The sequence below is a fragment of the Crinia signifera genome, chromosome 1, assembly GCF_055691185.1.
Source record: "Crinia signifera chromosome 1, ASM5569118v1, whole genome shotgun sequence".
Classification (NCBI taxonomy): domain Eukaryota; kingdom Metazoa; phylum Chordata; class Amphibia; order Anura; family Myobatrachidae; genus Crinia; species Crinia signifera.
In genome coordinates, this window is record NC_139217.1 from 302,956,276 (window position 1) to 302,976,377 (window position 20,102).

General features: G+C 40.4%; 1 protein-coding gene across 3 annotated transcripts in view; it reads right to left on the reverse strand.

Annotated features, from left to right (window-relative positions):
- Window positions 1–20,102, reverse strand: part of APBA1 (amyloid beta precursor protein binding family A member 1) — a 129,932-nt gene that overhangs the window by 11,571 nt on the left and 98,259 nt on the right. For 2 of the 3 annotated variants that reach the window (XM_083186073.1, XM_083186074.1), the window contains exons 5-11: window positions 17,886–18,031; window positions 17,104–17,136; window positions 15,408–15,494; window positions 11,329–11,514; window positions 6,029–6,208; window positions 3,604–3,816; window positions 938–1,057 (exon numbers count right to left, since the gene is read on the reverse strand). In XM_083186073.1, coding sequence (XP_083042199.1) covers window positions 938–1,057; window positions 3,604–3,816; window positions 6,029–6,208; window positions 11,329–11,514; window positions 15,408–15,494; window positions 17,104–17,136; window positions 17,886–18,031 — 965 coding nt within the window. The remainder of the gene's footprint in view (window positions 1–937; window positions 1,058–3,603; window positions 3,817–6,028; window positions 6,209–11,328; window positions 11,515–15,407; window positions 15,495–17,103; window positions 17,137–17,885; window positions 18,032–20,102) is intronic. The other variant, XM_083186075.1, reaches the window with a different exon arrangement.

Genomic DNA, 20,102 nt, shown 5'->3' on the forward strand with positions numbered 1-20,102 from the left:
GATAATAAGTATCAGCATAATGTGAGGTCGGGTGGGGTTATTGATGTAATGGAGAGCTATAAATGTAATGTGGAGTTGTGGGTGGTATATTGCAGTGCAGTGTCACTAGTAAATATGGGAATTACGAAAGATATAATGGCTCAGAAAGGGGAAAAATAGCACAGTCTCTCCACTGACTGATAATGGTGTGACGCCCCAATTTTGCTGGACTTTCCCTCAATATCAGGACTTACGGTGCCCATACAGTAGTCCGATTTGGGCCTATTTCACCTGATCCCAATGGATCGGGCCAAGAATTCAGGCTAAATCGTGTGTTTGACTTCCCCTTGGGTCCGATGCGCATTAGACTTGAGCCGGAGGTCATCGTCGGGAGGCGGGGTCGTTTGCGATTCTTTGCATGTGAAAAGACTAAATGCGATACCACATACAATTCTGGCAGCTGGGAAGGTCCCAGGCAGCTCAGGGGGGTGGGGGGTGTCAGATGTCCATACACTGCTGCGATACATCACAGTAGTGTATGGCCACCTTAGCCCTTGCTTTTTCCACTACACAGGAAGGAAACACCACAAGCACCCAACAGTGGTATGTTCTGCATTTCTGCAGTCGCACCAGACAGCCACTCTCAACACGCCAGGCCCTGTGTGACTCTGCAAGCGCATGGCTTCTTTTTCCCAAGAAAAATGCAGACCAGTCACAATGTCATGTGACTAGGATGCACCAAGTGAGATGAATCCGTTCCAGAGACTGCGTTGATAAATTTGATATAGAACACTTGTATATCTGTATGAGAGTCTAAAACCATATACAAAGTACTACGATGTCGTGGCTGCATTTTTTTTTCCACATCAAGTTCTGTTGTTTCGCAGATGGATTATCAAGTGCCATATTTTAAATGAGTACACCCAATCTGACATTTTTAGTGCATTCATTAACTTACAATGCCATTCTGTACACTGAAGCCAAGTTGGTATCTTAGGTCCGGTCTCCTGATTAAGACAGTGGTCACTGGAGGACATCTCACAATGTTCAGCTTCACCCTGGACTGGTTTTTTAAACCCTAGAAAAAGGAAAACAAAAGCTAGGGATGATTTGGTATAGAACAAATCACTACTGGGAGCAAAACTTGCATCTGGATACTATAAAACGCATCTTGTTTAGTTGGCAAAGGGTCTTGGGCCAGATGCACGAAGCGTCAAAAGTGATAAAATGGAGAGTGATAAACAGCCAACCAATCAGCTCTTGCCTCACATTTTTCAAACACAGTCTGTGACATGGTAGGTAAGAGCTGATTGGCTGGCTGTTGATCACTCTCCATTTTATCACTTTTGAAGCTTCGTGCATCTGGCCCCTTAGCTCTAAAACGCAGTGTAAAAACTACAGCCATGCAACATACAAGAAGAACTTTAATTCATCCCCTTTAGTACGTAAGTAAATAACATCACACAGCAGTTGCCCCCTGACCTCTGCCATGTCACGCTAAAGCCCCCTTTAGCAGAAAGAAACAGGTCAGTTTAAATTTGATGCTCTAGAATGCTGTGCTGTAAGCATTATAGCTCCACAGCTCAATTATTAGGTGCCATGGCAACCAAGGTTTGTCAAACATACATATACAGAAGAAAATCTTATTGTTGTTCATTAATATCTTTGCAATTAGTTTGTATTATATTGTAATTGTGCTGTCCATGTCAATTAGTGGAGTTGAAAAGAGATACAGTACATAGCAGAGAAGGAGGGAGAGGCATCACACACACATTATTAGTACAGCCTTCCTCATCATCTGCTATCAAGTTTCATTTAAGACCTGTAAATACTGGGGGCTGCAATGCTTACCTGCACATTGCAAGCTGTACACTGTACCCAAAGTCTACAGAAGCAACCAACAAATTACTCTGTCCTGGTTTGCTAGATGCTCTGGGAAATGCAGATTATGAAAACCTGCTTTTCCAGTAAAATATGGTTCAGTTTAGCTTAATTTAGGTCTTGAATGAACCCTGAGCAAGTAGAGAAATAGTATATTATCCTTACTGTTTGTCACACTTTTGTGTGTTTGAAGCTTTTTTACTACATTGAAGGTAGTACTAAAATGCACCTAGAAAATGCAAAATATCCACGTTATAGTTAAAGGGACCTCAGAAGCACTAGAGAAAGTATATTTATAGGGAAAAAAGCCTATGTGCTCTCCCTGAAAATAGGGAACTCCAGTAAAAAGACTTTCTCCATTCACTTATCCTATATAAATCCCTTCCTGGAAAATTACATCTAAAATTGTAAAAACTCAGCACAAAAGCAGGCGCAACTGTGTCCTTAATTCACACTCTGAATTGTCCACCGCACCCCTACAGACCTGGACATGTTGCCCAACAAGTCCATGATCCCAAACGTAAGAAAAAAATGAAGTTAAAATGTTTGTACATAAACCAGAAACACATTAACTTGTGTGATACAGTAAAAAATAGGATTTTAAATACCTACCGGCAAATACTTTACTTGGAGTAAATAAGAGATAGTGGGGTTCACTTAGTACAATGGGGGTATAGATGGGGTCCAAAGGAGCCAGTGAACATAAAAAAACTTCAACAGGGTGTCCTGGCTCCTCCCCCCATGTCCCCTCCCACCGTCCAGTATAGGTAAAACTGTGCCCATTACCGTGTAATGGTGCTAAGAAGCCGCAGTTCCCGCTCTGAGGTAGCTCAGCCCCCTGTAATGGCGCTGGAGCTACAGATATATTTATACTGGCAAAACTGTTATACAGTGGGAAATAGGAGCTAAAGAGCTATCGCTGCCAGTGTGCACAGGCGGGGTATGGGATCCCCCCCAGAGAGGTCCATATGCCCACCTGCCCGTAAATGCTGCAGTGAAAAAAACAGAATACCCCGCTAGCAGGGTCCCCGATATCTGGTCACCACTCCGATGACCTTCAGGCATGTAGGGGTGTTCGGCAAGCTGCGGGCACGTGCGTATAGGCACCATGCCTAACGGTACACTGCTGACCCTGCCAGAACTGCGTTCCATCAGTGGGGACCGGCATAGCACCTACAGAGGTCAGTATCCACCCCCCCCCCCCCAAAGCTTCTGCGTCGCATGCGTGCTGTATGCCCAAACAGCCTGCCCAAATAAATAAACCTTTTAAAAGAAACTGAAGAAAATCTCTGAAGCTCCAGAGTGTGCATCCTCTCCTGAGGGCATAGGGGGGAGGAGCCACCACAACACCCTGTTGAAGTTTTTTATGTGAACTGGTTTTTTTGGACCCTATCTACACCCCATCGTACTAAGTGAACCCCGATATCCCTTATGGATGATAGAGAAAGCTTCTGACAACTTGATCATGACAGACCACCTAATGCTTAGGTCAAGTTACCTGATCTGCTCATGTGTGTGAAACATGACAACGCATCTAACTGCTGCCTCAAAGTAAGATGCTTTATTTTATTTTACTATTGACCAACATAAAATGCATTCCGAGACATGTGAATATCATATAAACTACTGTATAGATTGGATGGAAACACAAAATCTTGCATTAACAAAGTGTTTGTAAATGATGGTGGGGAAGAAAGAGGATTGACATTTTTCCATAGAAGGGTTCTCACTTTAACATTTTACCTTTATAATGCTCTGGCAAGTGGACAATGGTAAACCAACTAAACTGGTGCCATTGATTGACATGATTTGATCACCGATGTTCAGTTTCCCTGACTTCTCCGCAGGTCCGCCATGCATCATGTTGGCAATAATGACGGTCGGCAGAATGGAGCCCCAGCCAGATTCTACAATCACCACTCCAAGGATTTCCCCCTTCTGCTTCTCAATGAAAACCTGGAAAGCATTATCAATGTCAACCAATTAAAAAAAATGTATATGAAAACATTGCAAGTCCCTCTGACAGTTAAAAGTACCGTAATACTGTGACTACATGTTTGTGAGGTTAAACTCTCCTGATCTTACAGATAGGTTTTTGATGTTTGCTAGAACACAGACTTGAAGCTGATCTATCCCAATTAAACTAATGCATAAGCATTTATAACATACAGTATATGTATTTATCTATAAATGATATGTGGCGGAGAGTGGTGCCACATCTCTGTGGCACACGGAGGAGTCTGTTGCTAGTGTCTAGATTTGCCCTATGGTCACTCATAATTATGATATGTTTCATGAATTCACATCAGTCCATGCCCCAGTGGAGCTTACAATCTATATTCCCCACCACATGTACACACACACACACAGACATTCTAGGGTTAAATTTGTTGGGAGCCAATTAGCCTACCAGTATATTTTTGGATTGTGGGAGGAAACTGGAGTACTCAGAGTAAACCCACGCAAGTATGGGGAGACTGTACAAACTCCGCACAGTTAGGGCCATGGTGGGAATCCAACCCATAACCTCAGTGCTGTGAGGCAGTAATGATAACCATTACACCATCTGATGAAATGTCGATATAACTTCAGGTGGCCTAGCAGCCCTTACCTAGTCACCACGGTAGCAGTGGCTTCCAGGTCTCTGCGGTCATGTGACCGTCCATTTCGGTGGAGTAGTGTGATAAGCCAGCATTAAAGTACAGAACCCCTTTTGCCAACACTCTCCAAAGTGTACAGTGCTGAGGTCATGGGTTCGATTCCCACCATGGCTCTAACTGTGCAGTTTGTATATTCTCCCCGTACTTGCGTGGGTTTCCTCCGGGTACTCCGGTTTCTTCCCACAATCCAAAAATATACTGGTAGGCTAATTGGCTCCAAACAAAATTAACCCTAGAATGTCTGTGTGCGTGTATGTGGTAGGGAATATAGAGTGTAAGCTCCACTGGGGCAGGGACTGATGTGAGTGCTCAACTATACTCTGTAAAGCTCTGCGGAATATGTGTGTGCTATATAAGAAACTGTTAATAAATAAATAAAGTGCCTAAACCTCTCATCCCACAGTGTAACCCTAATGTCAAAAATGTTGGCACTTTACATGGCTACATTCTGACATCTGGAATGTTGACATTTTAACAATAATGACATCATAACTCTCAAAATTGTTTTTGTTAACCTAATGACTACATCCCGAAGTAGCTACAATATGTAAAACCAATCCAAATAACTACTGAAAGAAAACAATATAAACTGAAACCCTTTTATTCACTAATATATGTTGGATAACATATAAAACTGAACAGACAGTGGCAATACTATAGCTGCCTACTTATTTTCAGCTTGAACTTAAAGTGCTGATCCTTTCTATCTGGTCTCATGATTGCTGAAGTATTTGGATAATACTGATCAAGTCCTATATTGGCCAACACCGTTTCCTGAGTTTTTATTCAGAAGTTGCCTGGAGTGCCGCTGTCACATGATTGTACATTGGTTCTCACTCCTGCCAAGAAAGTAATTAGGATGGCACCAGCATGCCATTGATTCAGTCTAGCACAGGAGTGTTAGAATACAGATATTGTACATGAAGTTAGGTCAAACACTGATCACCTCTCAAATACTTGTGCATATTTCTTTCCCAAATCAGCACCAGGCACTAAATAGGTTGACTAGTGTTTATTACAGATGTAGAAGAAATGTATTTTGTTTTAACGTAATTACTTATAAAAGATTTATAAAGATTTCACAATTATGGCATATAGATTGCCTATTATATTGTGGATTTTCAAGGATTATTTTTATGTACTTTTTATTTGCAGATAAAAACCAATATTTTCCTTTACATATACCGTTTCATTGTTTTGAGACATTGAAAGTATCCCAAGTACATATGGGACGCGTCTATTTTTGCTGCCCTTGAGAAGTTATTTTTGTTATTTATAGACATGATCTTGTCTAAGGGGAACCTGTAACAAAGTACAGTACAATGAATGTTAAGTACAGGTTAAGGTCAGACGCATAGCTAATAAAACAACAAGATACTGCTACAAACCTAGTTAGCAAGACTATGAAGCCACCTTGGTTTAATGTCGGCATATCTGGCAAAGCATAGAAGGTTGTAATATCATATATAATAAATAAGGTTATCCTATTCCAGAGCAAAAATACCTACATCTTTGCAGTTCTCAGACTTGGAGAAATGGATGAGGTCATCATTATACATGTCCTGGGTATTGAGCAAATCACTGTATTCCTTCTGGCTCAGATCTTCTGGGTTAATGCCATTAGCTCTGAGGAATTCCTGGTAAGCAACACTGAATGCCTGACCTATAGACTGAGCGATAAGCTGGGCCTATGCCCACAGAGAAGACATAAGGGAAAAGGGAGAGAAAATATTATAATACTGAAGTCACTTCGAGAACATAATTCCAGAGATAACAAATAACGGATGTTGTGATTCTATGCAATACCTAAATAAACATAATACAGTATTTTACATTTCACTGGATATCTAGTCATTAGAAGGTAAATTTAGCTTCTTGTTCTTTATAGGTAAAGAACAACAAGCATTCTGTGCACTCTTCTAATTGGGCCCATTTGTATTATAAACGTGTCACATGACTCCTCATGAAAGCATTTGGTAATGAATGCATCACAAGTATGTGCAAGAAGAGCTATGACCATACCCTTATAATTAGGAGCTGGGTGAAGTTGACCGATTTAAAGACATAAAATAAAAATAAGGGTACTTATGTATTATCTGGGCTCCCATGTTAAATGCACCCCATTTTTTCATACCCCTACTATCCAACTATGCATGGAGTTGATTTTATATAGTGTGGCGAGCGCAGCGAGCCACCGTGCCCGAAGCGTGGCGAGCCCCGCGAGGGGACGCGGTCTCATAAGAAAAACGGGAGCCCAGATATTACATAAGTACCAAAATAAGTGATATATAAGGATTATTTTCCCCAATCCCAGGCAGCTGTGTTTTACAGACATACAGAACGCTAAAGCTACCTATAGAGCAGTAATTTAGGCCGTCTCAAAAGCATTGTGAACCATCACAGTAGCAGCAAATCGGCAGTGCCAGGTGAATAAGCCAAAGTATATCAACTTATATTAAGTCAAAGCTAAAGTTTTCTCATGATTACATCGTTTATTTTTATAGCGGAAATATTCATGTCGCACCTAAATTCAGGCCATGTATGACACAAACTATTGTGAAGGCTGTACAGACAATTTGTGACAATATTGTGATTTTCAACCATCAGTGATTAAAAAAAAAAAAGGTACTCTTTACCTAGAACGGCACCCATCACGCCCATCGAATGCACTAAAAAACGGGTGCGATGCGATGCCCGCGATTTCCCATAGGGATCAATGTTAAAATGAGATTGGACGCGATTTTAGTGTTCAATGCCTCAATGCCCGCGATTTTTACATAGGAAACAATGTTAAATGGGCCACAGAGCCCTAATAGTGCCCTTGAACTGTGAAATGGCCCCCACAATTGTTAACGCCACCCCACGATCAACGTCAACCCGAAGCGTGGCGAGCCCGCGAGGGGCGGCGGAACGCGTCCTCCGACCTTTTCATACCCCCACTATCCACGTCGGCGTGGAGTTGATAATAGAATAGTGTGGCGAGCGCAGCGAGCCACCAAGCCCGAAGCGTGGCGAGCGCAGCGAGCCCCGCGAGGGGACGCGGATACCTTCACAGTTATACGCGTCCCCTCGCGGGCTTCCCAGGTGTCAATGGCGACGCGGACACCTGTGAAGCCCGCGAAGGGACTTGTTTACCTGTGAAGGTATCCGCGTCCCCTCGCGGGGCTCGCTGCGCTTGCCACGCTTCGGGCTCGGTGGCTCGCTGCGCTTGCCACACTATTCTATTCTCAACTCCACGCCGACGTGGATAGTGGGGGTATGAAAAGGTCGGAGGACGCGTACCGCTGCGCTCGCCACGCTTCGGGTTGACGTTGATCGTGGGGTGGCGTTAACAATTGTGGGGGCCATTTCACAGTTCAAGGGCACTATTAGGGCTCTGTGGCCCATTTAACATTGTTTCCTATGGCCAAATCGTGGGCATTGAGGCATTTAACAGTAAAATCGCGTCCAATCACAGTTTTAACATTGATCCCTATGGGAAAATCGCGGGCATCGCGTCGCACCCGTTTTTATGTACCCGCGATTTTTTACCCCCGACGCCCGCGATGCCAATCGCGGGCGCCGTTCTAGGTAAAGAGTACCAAAAAAAAAGCTCTGGCGATTCCTGACCCCTGCCTTTCCCCAGCCGCCATTCACTTTACAGCACTTTACAGCAAAATGTACAAATTCCGGAGCGAAGGCGAGGGGGGGGGGGGGGCCTCCTACGATCTGTGGTGGATTTTGCTAGAGCAGGACAAACCTGCCCGGGGGTTCACCACTCAAGGGGTTAAAGTCAGATCTGTTTTTGTCAGAAACGGCCGCAGACTTGTCAGTTCAAGTCCGTTTTCAACAATCCGTGGCCGTTTTCACCGATCCACGGACTTACCAACAACTGACAGCCAGAACATTGAATTCTAAAATGTCGAATGAAACGAAAACATCCCAGGGTTCCTACAGTCGAAATCCCATATTAAGTCATCTAACAAGATTACTGCGTCTTTCTTTAACCTGTGTGAAAGGTTTAGCCTTGGAGAGTGATCTAATGTGTTACTCCGAATGGCAAGTAATTAATTGCACCATTCGTGTTTGAAAAGCTAAACTTCCTAATCATGTTACTATTTCAGTATGTAGCTCTATTGATTAAGCACCTTGAGTCCAATTTGAGAAAGTGCCTTAGAAATATTATTATTATAGCTTAAGAAAATTATTCAGACCTCAATACACATGATGCGTGTGTCGCTATTCAGACTTTCAAACCTAAACTTTTAAGCCTAAACCGTTAAAGCTAATTATTTACATAGGGAGAAGTGTTAATTAAGCATTGAGGATGAAACTAGTCACACAGCTGTGCAGAACATATTACTGTAGCAGGTGGCAAAAAAAATAAGAATATCATAAAAAAGTAGAAGAAATATATAGCCTTTCCTGGGGATTAAGACGCACAGCATACAGGTTGTCGTAACTAGCACACAGTACAAGACATTGGCAGTCATTAAAAACCCCCAGTAAGTGTATAGTCTGGGCATAATTCCCCTGTTATTTGCACATAATTAATATCTCTCATCTATCTTCATGAACTGCCTGTAAACAGACTGCAGGCAAAGACACAGTCAGTGACTGAGCATGACCTGCTGCTGGCAAGGTCAGCCAACATCTATCCATTTAGGCAATTCATACCCTGTCCTAATTACAGCTGTGCCTCTGTTCTATACTTGTTCATGTGTCACGTTGGATGAGCACAGGCTGGGTAAGGTCAAAAACCATCAGCGGTAGCACATGAAAAACAACAAAAGCATAGAAATCACAGTAACAACACCAGCCAGCAAATCTAATGGAAATTATGCTATGGACATTCCCAAATGAAAAGAAAAAAATATATAATAAAACGACATTCTATTTATGAAGCAACATAATGATTAGAATAGCATTGCTAATAAGAACTGACATTCATGTCATTAATTTCTACAGCTATTCCCAGGGAAAAAGCCGAGACAAGGATGGAAAATTTCATGCTCAAATATTCCACTGTGATAGAGGACAAAATTAAACCCATACAAGTGTGAAGGATGATTGCTAATTACACCTAACCTACCAAAATGCAAATATACACTATGTATGGCAGTTTGGGTTTTAGCTATGTAAATAAGTACATTATAGTGACAGTTTGCTGTACCAAGAAGTATGTCCTCATTAAAAGCCCTAATTGAATTTTTTTTTTGCCAGTGTTCTCCATAGACACTTTCATTTTTATTTTTTTATTTTTTTTTTTCAGTTTTTTGTTCAGTATAATCACAAGCTATTCTGCATATTGGCTTATTTCCCTGCATAACCACAGAAGTGAAAGCCAACATCATTCCACATATTTCTATTGAAACACTGCCCCTACTGGCCAAACTAGCATATAAAATTGTTGAACGATGCATAGCAACACCAAAGAAGCAATATTTAAAGGGGAAATCTCCTAAAAAACTACTAACACCCAAGACAAACAAAGTTTTCAAAATAAGTAACCATAAAGGTGCAGTTAATTTGATAGAATCAGTCTGAGAAAAATGGGCTTTGATATGTAAGCTTTGAACATGGATTGTCTATGTAAGCCATTCTGTTCTCTGCAGTAGTAATAATAATAATAATATTTTTTTTTTAGTTATGTCACAGTTAAAAATAATGTACATTACATGTGTTTAAGGAGTATTTTTTTTTATTGCTTTAGCAACTTCGGGGGTATTCAACTGTTGGAACATCACAAAAGTCAGAATCCCAGGCCATTTTCATCCCGTTTGACAGGACCTCGACAGTCGGAATTCAATGTTCTGTCGAGTGGCAAAAAGTGGGCGTGTCGGTGAAAAAGGTTGTAGAGAATTAAACAATCTGCCGCCATTTCTGACAAAACAGATCCGGCTTGTTTTAAATTCGGATGATTTGTCGAAATCCGCCTTCAACCCTGTCGGAAATGGCTGCATTGAATAGGCGGTGGATGCCATTTCCACAGTCGGAAATAGCATCCAGAGTTTAATACACCCCCCCCCCCCCCCTATGTCTTCTAAAAAATTAGGTACTTGTTTAGTAATTAACAAATTTGCATACATAATGTAATTTTTGGTACTTGTTTAGTTTCACGGCGGCAGCGGCCGTGCACTCGCTTCGCTCGCCCACGCTGCACTCGCCACACTATCTAAAATCAACTCTATGCCAACGTGACATAGAGTTAATTTTGTTTATTTTAGATAGTTTGGTGAGCATCATACCCGGAAGTTCACGGCGCCCATGCTGCCGCCGTAAAACTAAACAAGTACCAAAAGTACTTGTTTAGTTTCACGGCGGCAGCGGCCGTGCATCTGAGTCCACTTGCGGGGCTCGCTTCGCTCGCCCACGCTGCGGGCTCGGTGGCTCGCTGCACTCGCCACGCTATCTAAAATCAACTCTATGCCAACGTGACATAGAGTTAATTTTGTTTATTTTAGATAGTTTGGTGAGCGTCATACCCGGAAGTTCACGGCGGCCATGCATTCAAAGGTGCAGTGGCAGACATTAACAAGTAACATTGCTGTCGCCATTTGCAGTACAGAATCCAGAGATGTCAGATTTAAAAAAAATTTAGACTTTATTTTTGCAGCAGTATATTTTTTTATTTATTTATTAAATAGAGCACCACTACACAATAGATATCAACTATTGTCTCACAAGCAGTACATTTTATTAATTTTACTCATGAGAGATCTCATTATTTTTACATACAGTAGAATTCCAGTTTGTTACTGCTTGTATGTAATCTAATTGTAATGCAATGATGTTTCACACAAATAACACCTAATCACATGGTACTTACATCCTCAGACTCAAAAACGTGGCAGATCATCTTGTATTGCCGCTTGCCATCCTGTGATGGGTGAGATGCCTCCACATTATCCTGAGAATTGCTGCGTGGCATTCGCCTGCGTGCCATCAGGACTACAATATTTCCAATGTCGGCAATGTATGAGATAGTCCTCAGAGGGTGATCCATCATAGTCTCCTGGAGAAAAGCAGGGTGTTATTATGAAATATTCATACAGAGGTCTAAGCATTAGGAATACTTAGCCTCCTGGCACTGCTGACCCACTTAGACACAAGGTCAAACCACGTACAGACTAAAGCAGTTTTTTCCCCTTGTCATGGCCTCAACGACCATGAAGAAATACCTTATAGGCCGCTACAAGGCATGTGAAGACCCAGCGTTGCTAAACAAGGAGCACCAACAAAATATCATATCACCAAACATTCAGTGGGGAAAAGCACAGCACGTTAGTCCACGGGCAGAGGGACATATAATGCTGGAGAAAGATATGACAGGAGTAAAAACTAGCAAGCAAAAATGTCATAATGTGCAGAAAATTAGAAGCAAGATTATGTAGTTGGCTAAGTAATGGCAAAATAAGTCCTAGCCTACATTAACCAAAAAACTCCTAGTCATTAAGATTTTTACCAGAATGCATCCAGTTATACCCAGGACTGATTTAGGTAGTAAAACAATGAAATTTATGTGACCAAATGTTTTTTTTTTTTAGCTCATACTGGCAAAACAGGATATAAACATGTTTCGCTGATAAGGTCTTAAAATATAAATGTAAAATATCACCATGTAATTATCTGTGTATGGTTGCATTAAGCTTAAATTAAACAACAAATTCCATCCAATATAAATATCCATGAAAAGGCTAAGATTTTCCCAGTAGGTTACCATGAATACAAATATTTTGTAAAGCTAAATGTAGTTTCTAAAAAAAAAAAAAAAAACAATTAACCACCCATGGTCAAGAATGAGATTCAAAATCCAGATTCTATTTAATAGTATGTATTCCAACGGTATCCAGCTTCCTAACACCGGCAATTTCTGCTGTAAATCTGAAAAAACATTCTTCCCAAAACATCCATAAACTGTGGTTTCTGGATATTGGTGGTTGTCTCTATGCAGACAACCACTAAATTCCTTGTATGGTACTGTGCTGATTTCACCGCTATCTTCCACAAAGATCCTGACCACGTAAATCTGATATTGGTCCGTGGGACCTGTGCTTTGAAACTCGTCAGAGATATCAGGCTTTTATTTTATCTGTGCTAGGGGAAAACTTTTTTTGATCCTTGCCTGCTTGGGGGGAAATGTTTGTGCCTGTCTGACTTTTAAAGCAATGAATCATTTTTTTTATGTGAATAATAAGTGAACTCCACAATAAAATTTGTGTCTCTATCTGTCTCCATCTGTCTCTTCCCTGCAGCATGGTCGCCTCAGTTAGTGACTGAATCATGCACAGAGCTACCACCTACAGGGACACAATATAAAAGCCAGATCTATTAAATGGAAGCCACTTTTTGAAAAATGTGATTATCCATTTTTTCATTGATTAAAGCGTTTAGCAAATTATAAGACTTTTTACTTGTTTATTAATATAAAGTACATAATAAACATCTTTTATCAAATTACAATGATCTGTACTTTCATAGCTTCCCTCTAGAAACTGTGACTCATTCATTACATTTGAGCCCGACACACAGCCAATCCTGTCACATATTGGAAACAGTTAACACCTGATGCTGCAGACAAATAGACTAGTGCCAGATAAAGGAAAATCAGAACCAATAAATTGAATATAATATCAAAGGAGGAATAACAGACAAATTAACTGTTATTTAATGCATATGAAGTTATTGAATGTATGAAGCAGTGATAAGGGAGGAGAAGTGATAAAGTGCCTGGTTCATTATCATCGGCCAATCAGCTCCTGACTGTCCCTTTTTAAACCCAGCCTGTAACTTAACAGCCAGGAGCTGATTGGACGGTGATAAAGTACCAGGCACTTTATCACTTCTCCTCCCAGATCACTGCTTCATACATCTACCCCACAATAACAATTGAATACGTTAAACACATACAAAAAAAGGAGTGCATGGGCAAACGATATGGTACACATGTTAAATAAGGTGGTAGATGTTTGACTACCATAACTGTATACATTCTAAACAAATACTAGATTGGCAACGGTTCTTTTCTGATATTAACAGAACTAGCCTTAACCTTCCCAAAGATACTAGACTTCCAATACATTTTTTACTGTACATGGGATGCAAACTATGCTTAAGAGGTTAGTTAAAATTACCACTGCTTATGGGTCTTAACAAATGTTTTGTAGTTCTATCATGTTAGTGTCCTATGACCATCTGAAGAATGACAGGATTTCAATGTTTTATTATTACACTTGCCTTTTTATACAAAACTTTAATGGTTGGCACTCACGCTTGCATTCCATCACGCACATCAAAATAACCCTGCAAAAAATGTTCTAGCATCGAATAAATTCTCACAATAAATGTAAACATGTAAAAAACGTTAATTGACAAAAACCTGCGTCATGTAATAATGATATATATTGTGATCTACCTGGTGGGAGGCAAAGAACTTAGTACCAAGTAAAAAGTTGGCGAGAATTCTCCTGCATGAAAAATTATACTACGAATGTTATTAAATAAGATATCTGTATCAGATACTGGGCATGATGCTCTAACACAAAAATGTGGTAAAAACCCTGTTATCTGGGGTTTTACCTCATTTAGATATGTAGGAACACCCGCAAAAGCTGGCGATACTCCATAGAAGCCCATGGGCTTCATACTGTGACCCAGCCCCACCCAGCACGGACCCCTGCTGCCCGGTGCCGATTCCCCCTCACCTGTATCTGTGCAGCACAGTGCTGTGCTGCCCGCACCTCCTCCTCCCTAAACTGTACATCCTCTTCCGGGTACAGGGAGGACGGGGGAGAGCCCACCTCGCAGCAGCATCAGCGCCAGGTAAGGGAGGGTGGGGGAGCCGCTAGGACCGATGCACATCATCGGCACAACCCAAAGGGCAGCTCTAAATGCAAGAGCTGTCCTTTGCAATAATTATTAGACCTAGACACTGTCGAAACTTTAAATCATAACTTTAATATTTTGTATTAACTGATCGTAGCTGATGTACAGTAGAAGGAAAACACTGCCATCAGAGAACAAATACGTATCTTTCTAATTTCCTAGACCCTAGGGTGAAATTTATTAAGAATCGCGTTGGACTGAGATCTGTAAAATCACACCATATCACCAAAATGTTTTGCACTTTCAAATTGAACATTTACTAAGAATAGAGTCGTATCTAGTCTTTTTCACAACTGAATTCCCAAGTCATGGTTACTAGGAAAATATATAGAGGGGTATTCAATGAACCTGACAGTGAGCTATGATGGCGAGCAGTGCCGATAACTCGCTGTCAGATTATTCAACTCTCTCCCCTTCACTCACCCTTCCCACCTTGCTGGTTCCTTTTGGCAAAGTGGAAGCGGCAACTGTGGCCCTTAAAACGGCAGGGTTCGCCACAAAATGCAGCAGACTCATTGCATTTGCGGCAAACCTCATAGTTTAAAGGGAACCTCGCTGTCCTCTAACGGTGAGAATTTTGCCATAACATTGAATACGGCGAGGGGGTTTCATGGCGAGGATGGCTTTTCCTTACCAAAAATAAGCCATCCTAGCTGTAGAAAACCCTCTTGCCATGGCATTGAATACCGCCCATAAGCTATAGCGCAAAAATATTCAGATTTGCCAGAATCCACACATCACCATGTTGTTCTAAAAATGCCCCCAAACGCCTGAACCACGTGTATTGGTGGCATTTGTTTAATGTACAGGACTAAATATCCTACCTCAGCCATGTGCTGCATATAACTTGGTTGTCTTTCGTAAACCACCTGATTAAGATTGTGCAAACGCCATTTTTAAAACCTGATGCACTAATTTTATGCATTACGCTGCGATTTTGGTGCGAGGTAGATTAAACTTGCCAACACGATTCTTTTTTTCATTCATAATTTGTCATTTGTATTGGTAACCATGTCATCTTACCTGCGTGTCAGCATTCAAAACTTTTATTCTCTGTGTAGAGATAAATAAGTCCACTTCTGTCATGGGCTGAGCCTCCCCTTCTGCAGCCTACAAAAAAAAAAATTATAAGAATTAAGAGAAATTGCTTATGCTATCAAAGCTACATAGAAGATGGACCAATTGGACGAAAAATCTGCTACCAGAACAGCAGCCTCATTAAATAAGATAAAACATATATTTTAGCAGCTTACTCCATAGCAAGCCAATAATAATGTTTATTTACATATTTTTTCTTGAAAAGTTCCAGTTTCTAAGCTCAGGACTTATTCTTATTCTTTGTTTCAGACCATGATTAGTCTGTACTGCAATGCTTATATCTATATATACACAGACACATATACATACATACATACATACAAACAAACAACAATGGAGGACTGGCCATGATAATAGAAATACCTCCAAGGTAGTGCACACTGGACAACCTCCACAGCCTGTGGAGGTCGTCTAGTGTGCACTACCCTGGCGGTATTTCTATTTCACTGTATAGTGAACATCATTTTTCACAGGATATACTGATTCAAGTGTGATAAGGTACCAAAGTGTCACCCTACAAAATTGAATATGTGGACATTTTGAATTTCCACATGATAAGGGTATCTCCATAAGGATCTTTTGTACAGAATTGTTAATTTATCCTCTTATTGGACGTTAAGTTCTCTTGCAGTTAAGTAATTGTATCACATCATGTATCTAATCAAGTTATGCCGGTTATGAAGTCTCAAAGACGAAATGTGTTGGGTACTTGTATTTGATTCAAGAAAATGTGAAGACTGACAATTGAAAATTGACGCAAACAAATTTATGCTTTTTATGGGCCTTTTCAAATATTGAATTGAGAGTTATTTAGGTGCATTATTATGTAGACCTGCTTCGAGTCACAAAGTGGTGACCATTGCATTGGCGCCAGTTCTTCAGTGTTGTATGTATTTGTGTTTTGATCCAAAAGGGATTTGGAAGATATTGGGCAGCCTTCTAAAAAGATTTCATTAAAATTAGCACCAAATTAGGATATTGTTACTATATATATATATATATATATATATATATATATATATATATATATATATATATATATATATATATATATATATATATATATATATATATAACTATTAAAGCTATTAAAACTGTTCTGATAACTAGATTTTTTATGTACACCAACTATAACAGAACTACATTTACAGTGTAACAATCACACCCAGCATATTGAAGTTATGATCACATCAAACACTACATTATATACAGACCAAGATCAAAAAATAAATATAAAGGTGATGTATGTTTTTCTGACATCTTTCTGTCAATTGATATTTTTTGTATAAAGCGTTTTCAGCTATGCTGCTTGGAACTCATTCAACAGAGTCTGTATTGTTGCGATCACCAATCTAGCAACTGCTACTAAAACCAACATATAGGAGATTCTAATTTTCAGGCCAACTAATGTATGTATGACATCATAACAATGATGGAATGACTCAATGGCCGGTGACAAAAAGAGGAGAGAATGTCTCTTGTTTAGGAAATGGCTAATTCTGAATAGATTCAAATGAAAGGACAGCTTACTGTACACAGAAAAGATGAAGCAGAAAGATAAGAAAATGCAAATTAAAAATAAAAACAAGAACAACAACAAACGGATGAGATTGTACTGCACCTTCTTCCTGCTTTTGGCTAATTTCTGGGCCATCTGCTTAGCATGAAATAAACAGAGACAGGAATATGGTTAGAGAATAAATTACAGATACTAGTTCTAGCCAAGGGAAGATAGCGGGCAACTGGCGCTACAGTATTTCCAACACAGATCTGGCGCAACTAGCATTACCAAATCAGGGGTGCAAAAGGTGGAGTGGAGCAATAGGTTTTTCTCTGAGTCAGTCTCACAAACACTATTTTACCATTGCGTAAGGCACAATATTTGGTAAAGAAATTCCACTTTTCTTTCCATTACGTTCTTGAAAAAACTAAATTAACCAGTATGAAACATGAACCAACAGTAATGGAGAAAACTCATATTCAAATATGAATGTAAAATTGTAAAAAAGATGACGATGTAGGGAATGTAACCCTTCATCATTTAAGCTTTGATGTATCTTAGTTGGATGACACGATGATTGACGCTAAAAATCTTGTAACTATACAGTTGAAGAAAAAAGCAATAATCAAAGACACTGGCCATACATTTTTCCACCTTTAGATAACATTACTATAATGACTTGTACGTGGTTTAGACTTACTAATACTGGTTAAACCAAAACACAGACAGACATCTCAAGGTGGTTAACTTTCAAAAACACTTAACAGTTTCAGCAAGTTTCTACTTTATTTGTGCTATTACAATTTGCCGAATAAGACAGTGGAAACAGGAATGAATAAAGCTCCATATAATATACAGTACAGCCTCTAATCAGCACACCAGGAAAGAGCCTCACGCCTCACCTTAATCCGACTAACCGCCTCCTGTGCTTGCATCATGCGCACATTCTTAGAAGGGGTTTTGTCAGACAGTAGCTGTGTAGAGCCGAGGTAATTGGCAGCAAAAATTATTCCATCTATTAAATCTTCTGGGTCACAGGGTCCTGGGACTGAAAAAAAAAAAAAAAGTTTTAAATAGTTTTAATTAAACGTTCCCATGAGAAACCATATTTTATACACACACACACACCTTTTTTTAATATTAGATAACAGTAAATGTTATTGTACAATAACCAAGTTCACTAATTAAAAAAATAAATACAAGTGTAATATGCTATGGAATAAGTTCATAAAAGTAAAAATTGGCTTTTAAAATAAGTTACACATTTAAAAAAAAATACAAATCTATTTAGAAAATCTGTAAACATTCCCTAAAAATGGATTTGAGCTAGCAGTATTATTATAGGATTCACAACCAACAGGAAAAGTGAATAAGCTGTCCCTGTAATTTTATACCATGTGTGATTTCTCTATTAAATGTAAATAAAAAATTATCTGAATGATCAGATGTATGCCTTTATAAATATGAACTGGACGTATTACCATATGTACCCTGTGTAACATTACATTGTGTGTTATTTACTACAAGTAAAGCTCATGAAGGTAAATTACCGGTAATTACGAGCTAGTTCATAGCTATTAGTTAAGAATATGGGTGCCTCAAAAGTTTATCTATCAAATGCTAGTACTGTAGCTACAGTATCACTAGCAGTCAATAGTACTCATATATTGTTACCAACAAGTGTTCATTCCACCAGGGCTTGTAATAAGCACTGGACTCTAACTCCACAAATACACCTTTTCCTACAAATGAGGGGCTCACTGGGAAAAAAAGCTCGGTACTTATGTATTATCACGGCGCCCTATTTGCATCCGTACGGCACATTAGGAAAATCGCATCGCATGCGGGTTTTCGCGTGCAATGCGATTTTCCGAAGTAATTTACTCACTGCTCTCTTGCCGTTGGCGGTGCGATGTGATTGCATGCAATCGTACAGCACACAAAATCGCATGCGATTTTATAGGGTGCGATACCATTTACTTTACTATACACTTCTATGAGACGCAATGAGATTTAGGCAGCCCCCACTATCCACACCACCCCGAAGTGCGGTGAGCGCAGCGAGCCCCGCGAGGGGCGGTGGAACGCATCCTCTCGACCTTTTCATACCCCCACTTTCCACATCGGCGAGGAGTTGATTTTATAAAGTGTGCCGAGCGCAGCAAGCCACCGAGCCTGAAGCGTGGCGAGCCCCGCGAGGGTATATGGATCACGTTACAAGTATTCCGCGTCCGCTCGCCACGCTTCGGGCTCTGTGCCTAAAACTCATTGCATCTCATAGAAGTGTATAGTAAAGTAAATGGCATCGCACCCTATAAAATTGCATGTGATTTTGCATGCGGTGCGATTGCATCGCACCACCCACGGCCAGAGAGCAGTGAATAAATTACATAGTAAAATCGGATCGCACGCAACAAACCGCATGCGATGCGATTTTCTTACGCACAATCGCCCACTAAGCAATTTGCTTAGTGGCCGCTGTGCTAACACACAAGTACCAAAAGCTCATACCACAGTTACATGGATTTTGGGATTTGCTGCTATCAAGTAGCTTCTGCAATCTATTGTATACAACAGCAACATCTAACATAGCGGCATGTGCCTATTTCTCACCAACACCAAAATACAAATACCTGGTAGATTTCATGATCTAACTAGTTGAAAAGTATATGAAAACACAGTTCCTCAATTTAATTGGTAGTCACAGTCTTTAACAGAACTGTTACAATTAGTAACAGACTGTAGCGTTTTTTAAGGTTTGCCCGTAGAATGCAGTTTTGATCTAAGTATTTACCATAACCGCATAGACGGTGTTCACCGGAATCGATGTATTGGTGGGTGCAGCAGCTGATGTATAGATAGGCAGACTGCAGCGTGAGACCAGCTCACTCCAACTGCGTCTGCGAGTAGTCCACATGCACTCGGCTGGGGGGCGGACACTGGTTTGTTCGCAGTCTTAATGACGCTGCTGCAGAAGGTCTCCCACTTCTCTGTATCAATGCGGCTTATAGACCTCAGCTGTTTCAGGCTCACTGTGAGGCGGGAACAATGGAGGGCGATGTAATGGAGCTTCCAAACCAGTATTTTTAAAAGTCTAGACCCACTGGCAATCAATTGGT